Below are 20,646 nucleotides of genomic sequence, written 5' to 3'. Positions count from 1 at the left end.
GGGCTTGGGACCGGCTATGTACCGCAAGTGTAACATAGGCGGAGTTATGGATTTGATTAAAAACATTTTTTGAAATTTGATTTGGAGATCACGTGATCTTTTAAGGATCATTTACTCATACTAGTTATGCTTATATTGAAAATATGTCATGTGTTCGGTTAAGAGGCACTTTATTTAAAAAAAAAACAACTAAATGATTAGAAAATTCTAAAGCAAAAATCATTAAGAAAAATGTATCTTTATAGGTAAACATATTTCTTTAGAAATCTAGCAGCCCTCAGTATCAAAGCATTAACATTTTTTTCACAAAACAAAAATGCCTACTATTACCAGAATTGAATTGATGACATTTAAGTTACCGTTACATATAAGATCACAATATTTGATATAGTTTGTTGATAAGTTGTCATGACCTAGTTTCAATTCTCTCTCTTTTTCTCCCATATTTTATTGAATAGCTTATGAAAAATGTCAAAGGAGTTTGTTTCTCTTTTCGGCAATGATAATGTGTTATTTTGTTCTTATATAAATTGTTCCTTTCAGATACACTTCTATGTGGATGATCTAGATTCATACAATAAGTGCCCTTCATATCATGGCTTCGTCTTCATCTCAGATAAAATATGATGTCTTTATCAGTTTTAGAGGTTTAAACACCCGTCGCGGTTTTCTAAGCCATTTGCTTAAGGCATTAAGGGAGAAACAAATTGATGCATATGTGGATGACAGGCTCAAAGAAGGAGATGAGTTATTGCCTGCCCTTTTTACAGTAATTGAGAAATCACAAATTGCATTGGTTATATTTTCCAGCGATTATGCTTCTTCAAAATGGTGTTTGGAAGAGCTTGTCAAAATAACAGAATGCATGATAGAAAATTGGCAAATTGTAATACCTATCTTCTACAATATAGATCCATCAGATGTACGACGTCAAAAGGGGTGCTACCAAAATGCATTTGTTCATCATGAAAAATGTTTCAAAGACAACATCATGACTGTAGAAAAATGGAAACTTTCCTTGAAAAGAGTTGCCAATTTATCAGGATTTCATTCCATAAATTTCGGGTAAGTGTATATATATTCACTTTAATATATATTATGAAATTAGTATTTGACTTTTTCTTTTAAACTTTAGCACAGCATTGAGTTTGCTATTTTGTCAAACAAATACACTACTCACTATTTCAAGCTTATGATGCATGGCAAATTGTATGTGTAAACATTACATCACAATTTAGACATGACTCCTGTTAGTTACTTAAAACTGAGCTGCTTTTAGGCTTGAATGTGAAGTCCAGACTCCTTTTGTACAGCGTCCGACTTTATTGGTGCCAAAGTGTCGCCGTCTAAATTCTTCGTGAGGAGGTAGAAGGTAATACCTACAAGGAACTCCGATGTTTAAGTTAGCAAAGGCTAAAGTAGCTTTTTAGTAGATTTAATCTTAAATATATTTGAGGGTGTCAGTGTATTTATCGTTGCACCCGACCTCTATGAGGTCGGGTAGCTATAGTAGTTAAATTTCTTGAGTGGGCTTTTATTCATTTTAGACTTGATTATATTTTTGGGTCAAGATATGAACAATTTTCTAGAGCATTATGCGGTCATAGAGCCTTAAAAACAAATTGAAATCCATAATTGACTTGGTTGAATTGCAAAGAACTAACAATTTAAGCTAGCAAAAATATGGCTCTTTTAGAAGCGAGTTATTTTGACTTGGCTAAAATAACTCATAACTTAAGCAGGTTCAGGCCAAATCATAACAAATTAGCCTATTTTCTGGATTCTTTTGTTTCGTTTTTGTTTTTCTTTATAAATGGAAAAATCACATGGTTTCTTATACAAGTTCATGAATAATGAATGATGAGACTTGAGAATTTATACAAGCCGTCATAGTACTTATTATTGTTATTATTATTGGTTAGCAAATAAAGAATATGATGAAACAACTTCTTGTATACCATGAATTGCATGTTGAACAGTAATGTTAGGTTGTAGCTAATTTTTTTTTTCAGCCAACATTAATTAACTTTTTTAAAAATTATTTTGTTTATTTAAAATTCTAGATCCTAAATCATAAATCCTTAACCCTGCATTAAATTATAAACCCTAAATAGTTTGACTAAATAAAAGTTTGTTCATATACTTTCTCGTTTAGTAATAGTCAATCATAAATGAAATGTTATAGAAAAGAAAAATATATTTTTATGAGTTGTTTCATATTCCTTGGATGATTGATAACAATAAATTTTGTTTACTTTTTGTTATAGGACTGAAGCTGAACTTATTGAGAAAGTTGTACAAAGTGTGTTAACAAGGTTGAATTACATGCCCCAAATTGAGTTCAAAGGTCTTATTGGAATCGATAAACCAATTGATGAGCTTCAATCAATGATGTCATGCACTGCGTCGAAAGATGTTCATATTATAGGAATTTGGGGTATGGGTGGTATTGGTAAAACCACTATAGCCAGTGCGTTATTTAATATATTATGCTCTGAATTTGAAGGTTGCTGTTTTGTTCCAAATGTCAGAGAACAATCAGAGAAGAATGGGATAATCCAACTAAGAGATAAACTTCTTTCCATATTGTTAGAGGAAAAAGATCTAAACATTGGTGCTAATGGAGTACCAAGTTATGTTTTGAAGAGACTTGGTCGCAAGAAGATTCTTGTTGTTCTTGATGATGTTAATAATCCAGATCACGTTCAAAACTTAGTTGGAGGACATGAATGGTTGGGTCAAGGTAGCAGAATCTTCATCACAACTAGAGATAAGCATGTGATTTGTAAAGAAGCCGATGATATTTATGAAGTTGGGGCATTGGAACACCATGAAGCTTTGCAACTTTTAAATTTGCATGCCTTCAATGGAAGGAGCCTACAAATGAATCAGCATAATCTTATGACAAAAGTAGTTGATTATGCCCAGGGAATCCCCTTAGCCTTAAAGGTGTTAGGGACTTTTCTTTCTGGAAAAAGTGCTGAAGAATGGGAAAGTCAATTGCAAAAACTTGAGAAAATGTCATTCAACGAAATCCAAAATGTTTTGAGATTAAGTTACGAAGGACTAGATCGAGAAGAAAGCAACATATTTTTATATATTGCTTGTTTTTTCAAAGGAGATGATAACATTAAAATTTTACTGGATGCATGTGGTTACTCAACAGCTATTGCTTTGAAAACTCTTCATGACAGAGCTCTTATAATTGTTTCAAAAGATGGAAAGCACGTAACCATGCATGATTTGATTCGAGAAATGGGTCGAGAAATTGTTCGTCGGCAAAACATTGAAAAATTTGGGGAACGAAGTCATTTATGGGATCCTATAGACATAACTCAAGTACTAAAGCAGGACCAGGTATGAAACTAGATAACTTATTACTCTCTTAATCAGTATCTTTTGAACAATAGTTTGTTATATCTTTACTTAAACTTTTTAATTGATATGTTGGTCAAGAATAACGAGTTTAATTTTAATGTATTGACAATATAAAATAATTTACACAGTTGTATAATCATATATATTTTTATGAATAACCATTCACGCGGTCAATTTTTTTGCTAATGTGCTGTTATGTCATTAGTGCACGTGTAAACACGAATCAAAATTAAATTTCAAGAATATATCATTTTTCTTTTGAAATTATGTATTTCGTATTAATTTTTGTTGGATAGGGGACTGATCGTATTGAAAGCATAACCTTCAACATGTCAAGTGCTCCTGATCTGAGGTTAAATCGTCATTCCCTTGCAAAAATGAAAAATCTTAACTTTCTGAGATTCTATTCATATGATACATATGGGGTACACCTTCCAGAAGGCCTTGAAAAATTGCCAGACAAACTAAAACTTTTCCACTGGGATGATTACCCATTGGAATCCTTGCCCACCAAATTTAATGCAGAGAATCTTGTTGAACTTGATATGCAAGGAAGTTACGTCAAAAAACTTTGGAATGACATACAGGTGCGTGGAAATAATATTTGTTTACTACTTATATTTAAACACTTATAAAATATGTTTATTGCATGGTGAATATAATAAGATATGAGTTTAATTTTAATATATATATAATATTTAACATAGACATTTAATTATATTCATCTTTCATGCGATTAATATATTACTTTTGTTAATGCGTTATTACGTGGTTGAATACATGTTTAAAATAATTTTACATGACTACTTTTGCCCTCTAAGTTTTACCTATTTTATTTGATAATTTGAAACAGAATTTGGCTAATCTAAGACGCATTGATCTTGATGGATCCAAGCAATTGATAGAGCTTCCAGACCTCTCCAAAGCCTCAAATCTTGAAACATTATCACTTTGTGACTGTGAAAATTTGTGCTCTGTTCATCCATCTATTTTCTTCCTCCAAAAACTAATTCATGTGGACCTAGAGCGTTGTATAAAGTTGAAGAAACTTCCAGGTGAGTTACGGTAATATTCAAGCAAATGTTGAGATTAATTCATTGTTAAAATATTTTCATAACGTTAAATTACCTTCTAAAGTTTTTTTATTAATCTTAAATTTTATAGAATAACATATTTATAATAAAGTCCCAACTATGAAGTAATAAATATAATAAAATAATAATAATAAATATATCATGAGTTAGTTGGATTTGATTTTGTAAAAAACATAGTTGTATAGAATTATTGATAAATGTGAGCATACTAATAGTCTTAAATTAAGAAGTTTAAAGATTCTTTAATCACTATGTTAAAAAGTAATTGCATAACGTTCCAATATTTTTGTAATTATTATCTAAATTTTGCTGAGCTTAAAAATTAAAATAGATATACTACGAAAGTTTTAAAATTATATATTAGAATCCAAAAGATATTATTGAGAAAAAGTACGATGCTTTAGATGTAATTTATAAAATATATTACAAGATTACAAAACTAAATTATAATTTTAGAGCTAAACAAAAAATGAGGCAGTTATTAAACATGATAATTTACGAATTTCCACAATTCAAATTTCCAGAAAGCTCTAACATGAAGATCCAACGAGACATTCCAAAAAATAGATATTAAAATAATAGAAGATATAGTAGAAACATGCATTGAAAAAGCATTTCAATATAAAGTTTTTAGTTAAAATTTCTAAACATATAAAAACATTCTTCTAAATTCTAATCACACTTCCCTCTGTGATATGTCACATCATTAACCAATGCTATATAGTATACAGACGTATCATTTAATATAAGAAAAGTAGAGGTAGATAATGAAAATATTAAACAACGTGAACAATGAATATATCGGATGTTTAATTCACTAGGAGTGCGGATGGTTATTCTAATATTAAGATTTAGGTGAATAATTTAGAGGGTAGTGTGTTTTACTTGAATTGGGTCAATTTTAAAACCTATTGTTCATATTGTTCAAGAAAATCATTGGTTACCTAACATAACACTTTAATATATTAGTAAAATAGTAATAATAGTTGGCTAACAATTGCAAGAAAATATAATGCAACTTTACATACTAAAAATGCATAAAAAAGATCAAATTGAAATGAAATAGATGATAAATATGATGATGTATTTAGGTAAGTGTAGCAGCAGCAGTAAGGTTGAACACTTGAACCTGTCAGGATGCAAGAGTCTAAAGCATCTGCCAGATAGCACATCCAAATTAGAATTTCTTAAAGAGCTTTACCTTGAAGGATGCCAGCAACTTGACACATCAAACCTACACATTTTATTTAGTGGGTTATCATCATTAGAAAGGCTCAATTTGGGTCGGTGCCATAACTTGGATAAACTACCAGACAATGTCAACAACTTATCATTGTTATGTTGGTTATCAGTAAAGGGAACTAATGTGAAGAGCTTGCCAGAGAGCATCAAACATCTTCGAAAGTTGAGATCTCTCTACTTGGGGAGTTGTAGGAGGCTTCAATCATTGCCTGAGCTTCCACCTTTTATACAATACTTGGAAGTCAGTGATTGCACATCCTTGAAAACAGTGTTCACTCCAACACCTAAAATGCTCAAACAACACGTCAAACTGTTCAAGAAACAAATAAGTGAAGATGACTTCAGGAGGTATGAAAGTGGGCCAGATTATTTTAACACATATTTTTCATTTGAGAATTGCCCAAATTTGGATAGGAATGCACTTCGTGTTCTTTTAATATATCTTGGACACTACAATAAGGAGAAGAGAGCAGTTATGGAAAAGCAAATTGAGAAAAGGAGAGCATCCTCATAAACGATTTGCATGCTCACCTATTTGTTAATTATTGTTACATAAGTTATATTATATAGAATTGTTAGTTATAGCTCTTTGTATACACTATTATGTTCATTTTTTCTTTTTTCATATCTTTCTCTGTTTCTTCCATATTTGTTTTAAGAAGAAAACACCCAAGTTATTTTATTTCTAAAAAATGTTATATCAGACACTTTGATCTTTAACAAATTTTTATTATTCTTCTAAAGTTTTTAAGATGAATTGATCCTCCATAAAAGAAAAAAAAGGATGAATTTGTCTTATAATTATAGTGGTTTTTTAGTGAACTTAATTTTCTTATAATAAAGTTTGTTATATAGTACTATTTTGCTTAATACGTATATTAAAAATTTTATTAAAGACGATAAAGAGACTAATCTATTTGACAAAAATAATTCTAAAATTTTTTTACAATAATAAAAATTTATCAACTAAAATATTTAATCTAAAATTTATTAAAGAATAATTTGGTATTCCTACACCTTTTTTAAATGAACATCTCACTAGTATTTTTTTATATATTGTATTTTCTTTCTTTGTCCCCAAATATTACTTAATAGTATGAGTAAAATTTCTGTGTAGTCTCTAGAAGGACAAAGTGATCTTTGTCCAAAAAATGGTACTCCTTGGTCCTTGTTCCTGCTTGTTGTGAGACATGGTGGTCTTTCCATCATCTCTAGCATCAAGACCTAACAGAATTTACTTACGCGTTAATGATGTGTCAATGAGTTGCCTGGTAAGTGTCGGGATGGCTAGTAAAAAATGGACAGACATCGATTCATCCCTATTTTTTCGACCAAAACGTTGCTATTTTGTAAATGATCAAAATAGTTCATTGAGTGTGTATACTAGCTTTCTATATAACCCCTATCCCTAACCTTAATTTACAGAAAGTTCTAGAATCTTTTTCTCTTCTCCCTCTAAAAGGTGAATCTACGACGGTGTACGTGATAGTGTTGCTGAGTGGACCTCTGATAATGCCATTGACAAAGCACAGGAAAAGCGATCTGACAGCATCAATGACAGACTCCTTGACAATGTTGACAGAAGTTAAAGGTGTAAGTGAGGAGCAGATATTTTATATGCTTTTTAACATCATTTTCATATAGTTTTCAGTAGTTTTTATTTAGTTTTTATTGAGTTTTTATAGCTTTTAGTGTTAAATTCATATTTTTCGATTATACTATGAGTTTTTATGTTTTTGGAAAATTTTAGGTATTTTTTGGCTAAAATTGAGGAGCTGGAGCAGAAGTCTGATTCAGAGACAAAGAAAGCATTGCAGATGTTGTCAAAATCTGACCTGCCTGCATTCGAAAGAGCTTTTCTGGAGTTACAGAAGTCCAAATCGTACGCTCTCAATGGCTGTGGAAAGCTGACTTTCAGAACTTTTCAAAAATATATAATAGTCCATACTTTGCTTCGGATTAGAAGGCCCAAAACTAGCGTCCAACGCCAGCTTTCTACCCCCTTCTAGGCATCCAACGCCCAAAGAGCGGAGCTCAGCGTCCAAAGGCCCAGAGAGGACCCCCTAGCTGGCGTTCCATGCCCAAAGAGCCTCACAACACGTGGATCTCATCAAAGCTCAGCCCAAACACTCATCAAGTGGGCCCTAGAAGTGGATTTTAGCACTAAATAGACTGTTTTACCCTTTCTGTGTAATCCTTAGTCATTAACCTAGTATTTAAAGAACTTTTACACCTCTCACTGGGAGAGGTCTACCATATTTTCATTTACCATTGTATTTTACTTCAGTATGAGTCTCTAAACCTCTTAGGTTGAGGGGAAGAGCCCTGCTGAATCCTATGAATTAATAAAAGTACTACTGTTTCTCTTTGATCCGTGTTTGATTAATTTTAAGATGTATATTCGTACTTCATCGTGGTGAATAGGATGATCTAACCAATTAGCTTTATTCATCACATTAAGATAAATGTGCCTGACAAACACCAGCGTCTACTTGGGTCAGAATGCGTCTTTCACCGGACAAGGACGACCAACAGCTTAAATATATATTTCTCAGACGGCTAATCCACGACTTGGTTGGGGACTTCTCGAGACATCAGTTCAGCCAATTTCCAGGAAGATTAGGGTCTCTGTAGTGGAGGCAAGAACCCAAAGATGCAACATTCTCTGATTCAGAAGATCTGACCTTGTCTGTGGCGTTTTGAGTAGGATCATAAAGGAGAATGGACTGTATGTGCTTCACCCTCAAGTAGAGATGGATCCACACTAAACCTGGGGTTCAGATCTGGAGGAGTATTGGTAGCTGCTCAAACAAGTGTCAATCACATACAGCCTGCCATTGAAGAGATCACTCACAAGCAGAGAGAGTAGTAGTACCAGAGTTAATTCAGAAAGGCAAAGCAACTCCGACTCTCAACTCTATTCCCAGCATATAATTCCTAATAGCTAATCCAATTGGTTTTATCCCATCCAAGCATTTACATATAATCAATCAACGTACAATTAACAACCTTCTGATTCCATCTGACTAAGACCTGCAGAACAACCATAGCTTGCTTCAAGCCACAATCCTCGTGGGATCGACCCTGACTCACTCAAGTATTACTTGGACGACCCAGTGCACTTGCTAGTACTGCTGCTGTACGAAATAGTGTGGGTTTAGCGTACACACGCACTAAGATTTTGGCGCCATTGCCGGGGATTGTTGATTTTGGACAAACTGAAGGATTGTCTTACTCCCTAGATTAGGTAATTTTTATTTTATTTGAGTCTTTTGATTTTTGCTTTCTTCTCTAATTTTCGAAAAAAAATAATGAAAACCTTTTCAAAAATATTTTTCTTTTCTTTGTTCAATTTATGTTCTTGTTAAGTCTTTGATTTTTGCAAGAGTATAACTTTGATTAAAGTCTTTTATTTTTATTTTCTTCTTCTTCAAATTTTCAAAAATTTCAAAACCTTTTTCAAAAATATTTTTCTTTTCTTTGTTTAATTCATGTTCTTAGTTTGAATTCTGAATGTTCATGCTTTTCAATTTCAAAAAATTTTAAACTCTTTCAAAAACCTTTTTCATATAGTTTATTTTTGGCATCCTCAGAATTGTCTTTGAGTCCTTGTGTTTATGTTCTTTGTAAAACCCGGTTAATTAACAGCTAATTAACCCATAAATGAGAATTTATTCTAGAAAGCCCAAAATATGATTTTATGGCTAAATGTGATAGAGGAGATTGAGACGAGAATTTCGGTACCAATTTTATGAAATTCGGACCAAGATTGGACCGAACGGGCCAAACCGGGCCAACCGGACCCAAAGTGGGCCCTTGGCCCAATATAACTAGACTAAAACCCTAGTTTTCAGCATTCTCTCTCCTCACTAAACACACTCACATGCTGAAAATGGAGGCCATGGAGGGAAGAACACTCTCTCAAGTTCTTTCTCTCACTTGATCTTCAAACCACCATAACTTTTGATCTAGAGCTCCGATTGCCGCACCGTTTGCGGCAACGCGTTCACCACGGAGAGCTCTACAAAACCCATACAATTAATCTTGAGGTAAGCCACGTTTTGCTCTTCGAAATTCCAGCCTTGTTTTCGAGTTTTATGAGCAAAAATGTTGAGATTTTGGGCTCTTTGATGTTATAGGACCCAACTCTCTTGAAGGAGAAGGTTAATCTTGTCTCCTTGGACCTTGGGTGTGGTAAGATTCTCAACCCTAGTGTAATTTTGTTGTTCTATGATGTTTGGGTATTGAGATGTTGTGTATGGGTATGATGATTGTGGCTTAGGTTGTGTATATGTGAATATTAGAGCATGATTGGTGATTTTGAAAAGCTTGAAAAAGGGATTTGGTGGTGAAAAATCTGTTCTTGGAGGTATTGAGGCCTTGAGAGCTTGTGGATAAGTGGTTTGGAAGTGCTCCGGTTGAGCTTGGGAAATCGGCTAAGGTATGGTTTCGGTTTCCCGTATCTAATATGTAATGTGGTAGGAAATACTTAGGCTAGAGGCCCTAAGATAGGCATTGAATGGTTGATGTTGTTGAATGATTGAGATATATGATGTGGTCATATATGTGATGATGATTATTGATGCCTTAGTGGTATGATGTATGAGAAATATGCATGTTGTGATATATGCTTGATGATTGGTTATGGTTGAATTGTGGGTTGAACCATGTTGATGGTGAGTATGATATTGATTGTGTACAATGGTGATTTATTGGAATTGGTGTTGTTGAAAATTAGCATGAGGAAGAGTATGTGATATGTCAATGTGTTTGGGTTTGAGCCACTTGAGTGAAGTGGGTTAAAATGATGAGGTAGTGATTTTGGTAAATTGTGGTAATATGTCAATGTGTGAGTTGAGGAGGCTTGACGTTGAATTTGATATATTTTGATTGATTTAAAAGGAAAGGGATGAAATTGGCATGTTTTGATTGATTTTGAAAAGAGTTGAAAATAGCTTGTTTTGAAAATGGCACCTTGTGGTTTTGTATGAAAAATATGGTTTATGGGCATACTTTGACGGGACATAACTTGGACTACTGGTGGACGAAATTGTGATTACTATCTTTTGAGCTTTAGTATGTATCTACTCTTAGGGCACTGTTTATTTTCACAACTCCGTTCAACTAACCAGCAAGTGTACTGGGTCGTCCAAGTAATAAACCTTACGTGAGTAAGGGTCGAATCCACAGAGATTGTTGGTATGAAGCAAGCTATGGTCACCTTGTAGATCTCAGTCAGGCGAATTAAACATTATTTATGGGTTCGAGGGTAGGAATAATAAAATAGAAAATAAATAATAAAAAGGATAGAAATACTTATGTAGATTCATTGGTGAGAATTTCAGATAGGTGTATGGAGATGCTGTATGACTCACGGACGTCTGCCTTCCTACTGCTTCCACTCAATCCTTCTTACTCCTTTCCATGGCAAGCTTTGTATAGGGGTTCACCATCAGCTGTGGCTACTTTCTTCCTCTCGGGGAAATATCCTATGCGGCTGTCACTCGCACAGCTAACCAGTCTGGAGGCATCACCCATGGTTGATAGCTACATCCCATCCTCGCAGTGAAAGCTAATGCTCACGCACTCTGTCACAGTACGGCCAATCACCGGTTGGTTCCCGCTCCTACTGGAATAGAATCCATTGATTCTTTTGCGTCTGTCACTAACGCCCAGCAGGTTGCAAGTTTGAAGCACGTCACAGTCATTCATTACCGGAATCCTACTCGGAATACCACAGACAAGGTGAGACTTTCCGGATTCCCAGGATCCTACTCGGAACACCACAGACAAGGTTGGACTTTCCAGATCCTCATAAATGCCGCCATCTATCTAGCTTATACCACGAAGATTCTGTTGGGGAATCTAAGAGATACACATTCAAGCTCTGTTGCATGTAGAACGAAAGTGGTTGTCAATCACGCGCGTTCATAAGTGAGAATAATAATGAGGGTTATCTAACTCATTACATTCATCATGTTCTTGGATACGAATGAATATCTTGGAATAAGAATAAGATAGAGACCGAATAAAAGAAATAGAACTTCATTAATACTTGAGGTACAGCAGAGCTCCACACCTTTAATCTATGGTGTGCAGAAACTCCACCGTTGAAAATACATAAGTGAAAGGTTCAGGCATGGCCGAATGGCCAGCCCCCTAAAACGTGATCAATGATCTCCTAAGATGAAGAATAAAACAAAACTGAGACCAAAGATGTCTAATACAATAGATAAATGTCCTATATATACTAGACTAGCTACTAGGGTTTACATGAGTAAGTAATTGATGCATAAATTCACTTCCGGGGCCCACTTGGTGTGTGCTTGGGCTGAGCTTGATCAATCTACGAGCTAAGGCATTTCTTGGCGTTGAACTTTGAGTTATGACGTGTTTTGGGCGTTCAACTCCGGATCATGACGTTTTTCTGGCGTTTAACTCTAGACAGCAGCATGAACTTGGCGTTTAACGCCAAGTTACATCGTCAATCTTCGAATAAAGTATGGACTATTATATATTCCTGGAAAGCCCTAGATGTCTACTTTCGAACGCCGTTGAGAGCGCGCCATTTGGAGTTCTGTAGCTCCAGAAAATCCATTTCGAGTGCAGGGAGGTCAGAATCCAACAGCATCAGCAGTCCTTTTGTCAGCCTTTTTCAGAGTTTTACTCAAATCCCTCAATTTCAGTCAGAATTTACCTGAAATCACAGAAAAACACACAAACTCATAGTAAAGTCCAGAAATGTGAATTTAACATAAAAACTAATGAAAATATCCCTAAAAGTAGCTTAAACTTACTAAAAACTATGTAAAAACTATGCCAAAAAGCGTATAAATTATCCGCTCATCACAACACCAAACTTAAATTGTTGCTTGTCCCCAAGCAACTGAAAATCAAATAGGATAAAAAGAAGAGAATATACTATAAAGTCCAAAATATCAATGAATATTAATTTAATTACATGAGCGGGACTTGTAGCTTTTTGCTTCTGAACAGTTTTGGCATCTCACTTTTTCCTTTGTAGTTTAGAGGGATTGGCGTCTCTGGGGAACTTAGAATTTGGGATAGTGTTATTGACTTTCTTAGTCAAGCATGTTGATTCTTGAACACAGCTACTTTTGAGTCTTGGCTGTGGCCCTAAGCACTTTGTTTTCCAGTATTATCACCGGATACATAAATGCCACAGACACATAACTGGGTGAACCTTTTCAGATTGTGACTCAGCTTTGCTAAAGTCCCCAGTTAGTGGTGTCCAGAGCTCTTAAGCACACTCTTTTGCCTTGGATCACGACTTTAACCACTTAGTCTCAAGCTTTTCACTTGGACCTTCATGACACAAGCACATGGTTAGGGACAGCTTGATTTAGCCGCTTAGGCCTGGATTTTATTTCCTTGGGCCCTCCTATCCATTGATGCTCAAAGCCTTGGATCCTTTTTACCCTTGCCTTTTGGTTTTAAGGGCTATTGGCTTTTTCTACTACTCCTTCTTTTTCTGTATACTCTTTTTAGCTCCATTTTTTTTTCGCAAGCTTTTGCCATTCACTGCTTTTTCTTGCTTCAAGAATCAATTTCATGATTTTTCAGATCATCAATAACATTTCTCTTTGTTCATCATTCTTTCAAGAACCAACAATTTTAACACTCATGTACAACAAGATCAAAAGACATATGCACTGTTCATTCATTCATTCAGAAAACAAAAAGCATTGTCACCACATCAATATGATTAAACTAAATTCAATAATAATTTCGAAAATTATGTACTTCTTGTTCTTTTGAATTAAAACATTTTTCTTTTAAGAGAGGTGAAGGACTAATGGATTTTATTTCATAGCTTTAAGGCATGGTTACATACTAATGATCATGAAAGAAAGACACAAAACATAGATAAACATAATACTTAAAAAACCAAAAAACAGAAAGAAATAAAGATCAAGGAATGAATCCACCTTTAGTGGCGTCTTCTTCTTGAAGGACCAATGATGTTCTTCAACTCTTCTATGTCCCTTCCTTGCCTTTGTTGCTCCTCCCTCATTGCTCTTTGATCTTCTCTTATTTCTTGGAGAATGATGGAGTGCTCATGATGTTCCACCCTTAATTGTTCAACATTATGGCTCAAATCTTCTAAAGAGTTATTGAGTTGCTCCCAATAGTTGTTGGGAGGAAAGTGCATTCCTTGAGGCATTTGTTGATGATGAACTTCCTCATGTTCTTCTTGATGGCCGTGAGGAACTTCTCTTGATTGCTCCATCCTTTTCTTGGTGATGGGCTTGTCTTCTTCAATGGAAACATCTCCTTCTATGATAACTCCAGTTGAGTAACATAGATGGCATATAAGGTGGGGGAAGGCTAGCCTTGCCATTGGTGAAGGCTTGTCAGTTATTTTGTAGAGTTCATTGGAGATGACTTCATGAACTTCCACCTCCTCTCCAATCATGATGCTATGAACCATGATGGCCCGATCCACAGTAACTTCAGATCGGTTGCTTGTAGGGATGATGGATCTTTGAATGAATTCCAACCATCCTCTAGCCACAGGTTTGAGGTCCAGTCTTCTTAGTTGGACTGGCTTGCCTTTGGAGTCTACTCTCCATTGGGCACCTTCCACACATATGTCCATAAGGACTTGGTCCAACCTTTGGTTAAAGTTGACCCTTCTTGTGTAGGGGCGTTCATCACCTTGCATCATGGGTAAGTGAAACGCCAACCTCACATTTTCCGGACTAAAATCCAAGTATTTCCCCCTAACCATTGTGAGATAATTCTTGGGGCTTGGGTTCATACTTTGGTCATGGTTCCTAGTGATCCATGCATTGGCATAGAACTCTTGAACCATTAGAATTCCGACTTGTTGCATGGGGTTGGCTAAGACTTCCCAACCTTTTCTTTGAATTTCATGTCGGATCTCCGGATACTCATTTTTCTTGAGTTTGAAAGGGACCTCGGGGATCACTTTCTTCTTTGCCACAACATCATAGAAGTGGTCTTGATGGCTTTTGGAGATAAATCTCTCCTTCTCCCATGACTCGGATGTGGAAGCTTTTGCCTTTCCTTTTCCTTTTCTTGAGGAAACTCCGGTCTTGGGTGCCATTGATGGTGAATGAAAAAATAAAAAGCTTAGGCTTTTTACCACACCAAACTTAAAATTTGCTCGTCCTCGAGCAAGAAAGAGAAGAAGAGTAGAAGAAGAAGGAGAGAATATTGGAAGAGAGGGAGAAGAGTGGGTTTGGCTATATGGGAGAAGAAGGTATTTGTGTTGTGTGAAAATGATGAAGAATGGAAGGGTATTTATAGGGAGAGGGGAGGGTATAGGTTCGGCCAATTTGGGTGGGAATGGGTGGGAAAGTGAATTTGAATTTTATGGAGGTAGGTGGGGTTTATGGGGAAGAGGGGGTTGATGTGAATGGTGAATGGGGTAATTGGGAAGAGGAATTGAGGTGATTGATGAAGAAGATGTTGGGAAGTGTGACATGGGGAAGAGTGATCACATTCACAAAAACTAGGATTAGAAGGTAAGGTGTGAATATGTTAGGTGGGGATCCTGTGGGGTCCACAGATCCTGAGGTGAGGATCCTGTGGGGTCCACAGATCCTGAGGTGAAAACAAATACCATTCCTCCACCATTTAGGCGTGTAAATTGCCTTCATGCAACATTCTGGCGTTTAAACGCCCATTGGTGCATGTTCTGGGCGTTAAACGCCCATGTAATGCATGTTTCTGGCGTTGAACGCCAGTTTCATGCTTGTTTCTGGCGTTCAGCGCCAGTTTGTCCTCTGTGTGCGCATCCTGGCGTTTAACGCCAGGTTGTTGCTTGTATTGGGCGTTCAGCGCCAGAATGGTGCTCTGTTCTGGCGTTGAACGCTGGCAAGATGCACCTTATTGGCGTTGAACGCCAGTCTGCGCTGCTTCCAGGGTGAAAAATTTTTTTCTTCTGTTTTTGACTCTGTTTTTAATTTTTTTTTGATTTTTTTTGTGACTCCTCATGATCATGTACCTAATAAGACACAAAAATAACAAAGAAACAAAATAAAATAAAATTAGATAAATAAAATTGGGTTGCCTCCCAACAAGCGCTTCTTTAATGTCAATAGCTTGACAGTGGCTCTCATGGAGCCACATGGTGATCAGGTCAATTTAGTGTGTGGTATTCCCAACACCAAACTTAGAGTTTGGATATGGGGTTTGAACACCAAACTTATAGTTTGGTTGTGGCCTCACAACACCAAACTTAGAGTTTGATTGTGTGGGCTCTTCTTGACTCTGAACTGAGAGAAGCTCTTCATGCTTACTCTCTTTTGTCACAGAGGGATGGCCATGTGCCTGAAACACAAGGTAGTCCCCATTTAATTGAAGGACTAACTCACCTCTGTTGACATCTATCACAGCTCCTGCTGTGGCTAGGAAAGGTCTTCCTAGGATGATGCATTCATCATCTTCCTTCCTAGTGTCTAGGATTATGAAATCAGTAGGGATGTAAAGGCCTTCTACCTTTACTAGCACGTCCTCTACTATTCCATAAGCTTGTCTTATGGACTTATCTGCCAATTGTAATGAGAACAAGGCAGGTTGTACCTCAATGATCCCCAGCTTCTCCATTACAGAGAGTGGCATAAGATTTATCCCTGACCCCAGATCACATAGAGCTTTTTCAAAGCTCATGGTGCCAATGGTACAAGGTATTAGAAACTTGCCAGGATCTTATTTCTTTTGGGGTAGAGTTCTCTGAATCCAAGTATCTAGTTCACTAATGAGCAAGGGAGATTCACTTTCCCAAGTCTCATTACCAAACAGCTTGGCATTCAGCTTCATGATAGCTCCTAAGTATTGAGCAACTTGCTCTCCAGTCACATCTTCATTCTCTTCAGAGGATGAATATTCTTCAGAGCTCATGAATGGCAGAAGGAGATTTAAAGGAATCTCTATGGTCTCTAGGTGAGCCTCAGATTCCTTTGGATCCTTAATAGGAAACTCCTTCTTGTTTGAGGAACGTCCCAGGAGGTCTTCCTCACTGGGATTTTCGTCCTCCTCCTCCCTTGTGCATTCGGCCACTTTGACTATGTCAATGGCCTTGCACTCTCCTTTTGGATTTTCTTCTGTATTGCTTGGGAGAATACTGGGAGGAGTTTCAATAACTTTCTTACTCAGCTGGCCCACTTGTGCCTCCAGATTTCTAATAGAGGATCTTGTTTCATTCATGAAACTAAAAGTGGCCTTTGACAGATCAGAGACTATATTTGCTAAATTAGAATTGTTTTGTTCAGAATTCTCTATCTGTTGCTGAGAAGATGATGGATATGGCTTGCTATTACCTAGCCTATTACGTCTACCATTGTTAAAACCTTGTTGAGGTTTTTGTTGATCCTTCCAGGAGAAATTTGGATGATTTCTCCACGATGAGTTATAGGTGTTTCCATAAGGTTCACCTAAGTAATTAACCTCTGCCATGGCAGGGTTCTCAGGATCATAAGCTTCTTCAGAAGCTGCCTCTCTAGTACTGTTGGATGCATGTTGCAATCCATTCAGATTTTGAGAGATCATGTTGACCTGTTGAGTCAACACTTTGTTCTGAGCCAATATGGCATTCAGAGCATCAATTTCAAGAACTCCTTTCTTCTGAGGTATGCCATTGTTGACTGAATTCCTCTCAGAAGTGTACATGAACTGGTTGTTTGCAACCATGTCAATGAGTTCTTGAGCCTCTTCAGGCGTTTTCTTCAGGTGAATAGATCCACCTGCTGAATGGTCCAATGACATTTTCGAAAATTCAGAGAGACCATAATAAAATATATCTAATATGGTCCATTCTGAAAACATGTCAGATGGACATCTCTTGGTCAGCTGCTTGTATCTTTCCCAGGCTTCATAGAGGGATTCACCATCTTTTTGCTTGAAGGTTTGAACATCCACTCTCAGCTTGCTCAGCTTTTGAGGAGGAAAGAACTTATCTAAGAATGCAGTGACAAGCTTATCCCATGAGTCCAGGCTATCCTTGGGTTGTGAATCCAACCATACTCTAGCTCTGTCTCTTACAGCAAAAGGGAAAAGCAAGAGTCTGTAGACTTCAGGATTAACTCCATTTGTCTTTACAGTGTCACAGATCTGCAAGAACTCAGTTAAAAACTAGTAAGGATCTTCAGATGGAAGTCCATAAAACTTGCAGTTTTGTTGCATTAAAGCAACTAGTTGAGGCTTAAGCTCAAAGTTATTGGCTCCAATGGCAGGAATGGAGATGCTTCTTCCATCAAACTTGGACGTTGGCTTTGTGAAGTCTCCAAGCATTCTCCTTGCATTATTATTATTATTTTCTTCTGCCATCTCTTTCTCTTGTTCAAAAATTTCTAGAAGGTCTCTTCTGGATTGTTGTAATTTTAGCTTCTTTTAATTTTCTCTTCAGAGTCCTTTCAGGTTCTGGATCAATTTCAACAAGAGTGCCTTTATCCCTGTTCCTGCTCATATGAAAGAGAAGAAACAAGAAAAGGAAGAGGAATCCTCTATGTCACAGTATAGAGATTCCTTTATGTTAGTAGAAAAAGAAGGGGGTAGAAGAATGAAGAAGAGGGTTCGGATTTTAGATGAAGAGAGGTGGAGAGAAGTGTTAGTAATTAAATAATTAAATAGAAGAAGAGAAGAGGAGAAATTTCGAAAATAATTTTGAAAAAGGAGTTAGTAATTTTCGAAAATTAGAGATAAAATGTAATTAAAATTAAAATTTGAAACAATTAGTTAATTAAAAAGAATTTTTGAAAAAGAGAGAGATATTTTTGAAAATAGAAGAGAGAGAAAAGTAGTTAGGTGGTTTTGAAAAGATAAGAAACAAACAAAAAGTTAGTTAGTTGATTGAAAAAGATTTGAAATCAAAATTTAAAAAGATAAGAAGATAAGAAGTTAGATAAGATATTTTGAAATCAAATTTTGAAAAAGATAAAATTTTATAAAAGATAAAAAGATTTTTAAGAAAAGATATTTTGAAAAAGATTTAATTTTTTAAAATTACTTAACTAACAAGAAACCACAAGATAAGATTCTAGTACTTAAAGATTGAACCTTTCTTAACAAGAGAGTAACAAACTTCAAATTTTTGAACCAATCACATTAATTGTTAGCTAATTTTCGAAAATATGATGTAAAGATAAGAAAAAGATTTTGAAAATATTTTGAAAAATAATTTTGAAATTTTCGAGAAATATAAAAAAATGAGAAAGATATGATTTTTGAAAAAGATTTTAAAAAGATAAGATTTTTAAAATTGAAATTTTGACTTGACTTGTAAGAAACAACTAATTTTGAAAAATTTTTGACCAAGTCAACCCAAAATTTCGAAATTTTGGAGGGAAATAAGGAAAAGATATTTTTGATTTTTAAATTTTTAAAGAAAAACACAAAAATGACCCAAAACATGAAAATTTTGGATCAAGACACAAGATGCATGCAAGAATGCTATGAATGTCAAGATGAACACCAAGAACACTATGAAGATCATGATGAACATCAAGAACATAATTTTGAAAAATTTTTTTGATGCAAAGAAAACATGCAAGACACCAAACTTAGAAATCTTTAATGCATGGATTCTAACAAACAAAAAATGCACATGAAAAACAACAATCAACATAAAACAAGAAATCATCAAGATCAAACAAGAAGACTTGTCAAGAACAACTTGAAGATCATGAAGAACACTATGAATGCATGGTATTTTCGAAAAATACAAGAAAAATTTTTAAAAGCATGCAATTGACACCAAACTTAAAAATTGACTCAAGACTCAAACAAGAAACACAAAATATTTTTGATTTTTATGATTTTCTAATTTTTTTGTATTTTTTATTAATTTTTTTTTCGAAAATATAGTTTGGAAAAACGAAAAATAAAAAGAAAAATTTTTGAAAAAGATTTTTGAAAAGAAAATTACCTAATCTGAGCAACAAGATGAACCGTCAGTTGTCCATACTCGAACAATCCCCGGCAACGGCGCCAAAAACTTGGTGGACGAAATTGTGATTACTATCTTTTGAGCTTTAGTATGTATTTACTCTTAGGGCACTGTTTATTTTCACAACTCCGTTCAACTAACCAGCAAGTGTACTGGGTCGTCCAAGTAATAAACCTTACGTGAGTAAGGGTCGAATCCACAGAGATTGTTGGTATGAAGCAAGCTACGGTCACCTTGTAGATCTCAGTCAGGCGAATTAAACATTATTTATGGGTTCGAGGGTAGGAATAATAAAATAGAAAATAAATAATAAAAAGGATAGAAATACTTATGTAGATTCATTGGTGAGAATTTCAGATAGGTGTATGGAGATGCTGTATGACTCACGGACGTCTGCCTTCCTACTGCTTCCACTCAATCCTTCTTACTCCTTTCCATGGCAAGCTTTGTATAGGGGTTCACCATCAGCTGTGGCTACTTTCTTCCTCTCGGGGAAATATCCTATGCGGCTGTCACTCGCACAGCTAACCAGTCTGGAGGCATCACCCATGGTTGATAGCTACATCCCATCCTCGCAGTGAAAGCTAATGCCCACGCACTCTGTCACAGTACGGCCAATCACCGGTTGGTTCCCGCTCCTACTGGAATAGAATCCATTGATTCTTTTGCGTCTGTCACTAACGCCCAGCAGGTTGCAAGTTTGAAGCACGTCACAGTCATTCATTACCGGAATCCTACTCGGAATACCACAGACAAGGTGAGACTTTCCGGATTCCCAGGATCCTACTCGGAACACCACAGACAAGGTTGGACTTTCCAGATCCTCATAAATGCCGCCATCTATCTAGCTTATACCACGAAGATTCTGTTGGGGAATCTAAGAGATACACATTCAAGCTCTGTTGCATGTAGAACGAAAGTGGTTGTCAATCACGCGCGTTCATAAGTGAGAATAATAATGAGGGTTATCTAACTCATTACATTCATCATGTTCTTGGA

The 20,646-nt window shown here is 35.8% G+C and overlaps 1 protein-coding gene across 16 annotated transcripts in view; it reads left to right on the top strand.

Annotated features, from left to right (window-relative positions):
* The window catches only part of LOC130960176 (disease resistance protein RPV1-like), a 57,600-nt gene that overhangs the window by 34,017 nt on the left and 2,937 nt on the right, over window positions 1–20,646 (top strand). For 9 of the 16 annotated variants that reach the window (XM_057885484.1, XM_057885482.1, XM_057885483.1 and 6 more), the window contains 5 exons: window positions 544–1,065; window positions 2,268–3,357; window positions 3,675–3,965; window positions 4,232–4,433; window positions 5,564–6,414. In XM_057885484.1, the coding sequence (XP_057741467.1) occupies window positions 596–1,065; window positions 2,268–3,357; window positions 3,675–3,965; window positions 4,232–4,433; window positions 5,564–6,228 (2,718 nt within the window). In that variant the 5' untranslated portion in view covers window positions 544–595 and the 3' untranslated portion in view covers window positions 6,229–6,414. Of the gene's footprint in view, window positions 1–543; window positions 1,066–1,123; window positions 1,373–2,267; window positions 3,358–3,674; window positions 3,966–4,231; window positions 4,434–5,563; window positions 6,415–7,139; window positions 7,310–20,646 lie in introns of those variants that run through there. The other 7 variants (XM_057885492.1, XM_057885491.1, XM_057885490.1 and 4 more) reach the window with 6 other exon arrangements.

The sequence above is a fragment of the Arachis stenosperma genome, chromosome 2, assembly GCF_014773155.1.
Source record: "Arachis stenosperma cultivar V10309 chromosome 2, arast.V10309.gnm1.PFL2, whole genome shotgun sequence".
Lineage (NCBI taxonomy): Eukaryota > Viridiplantae > Streptophyta > Magnoliopsida > Fabales > Fabaceae > Arachis > Arachis stenosperma.
The sequence above is the reverse complement of the archived record's forward strand: the minus strand, read 5'-3'. Positions and strand labels throughout refer to the sequence as shown.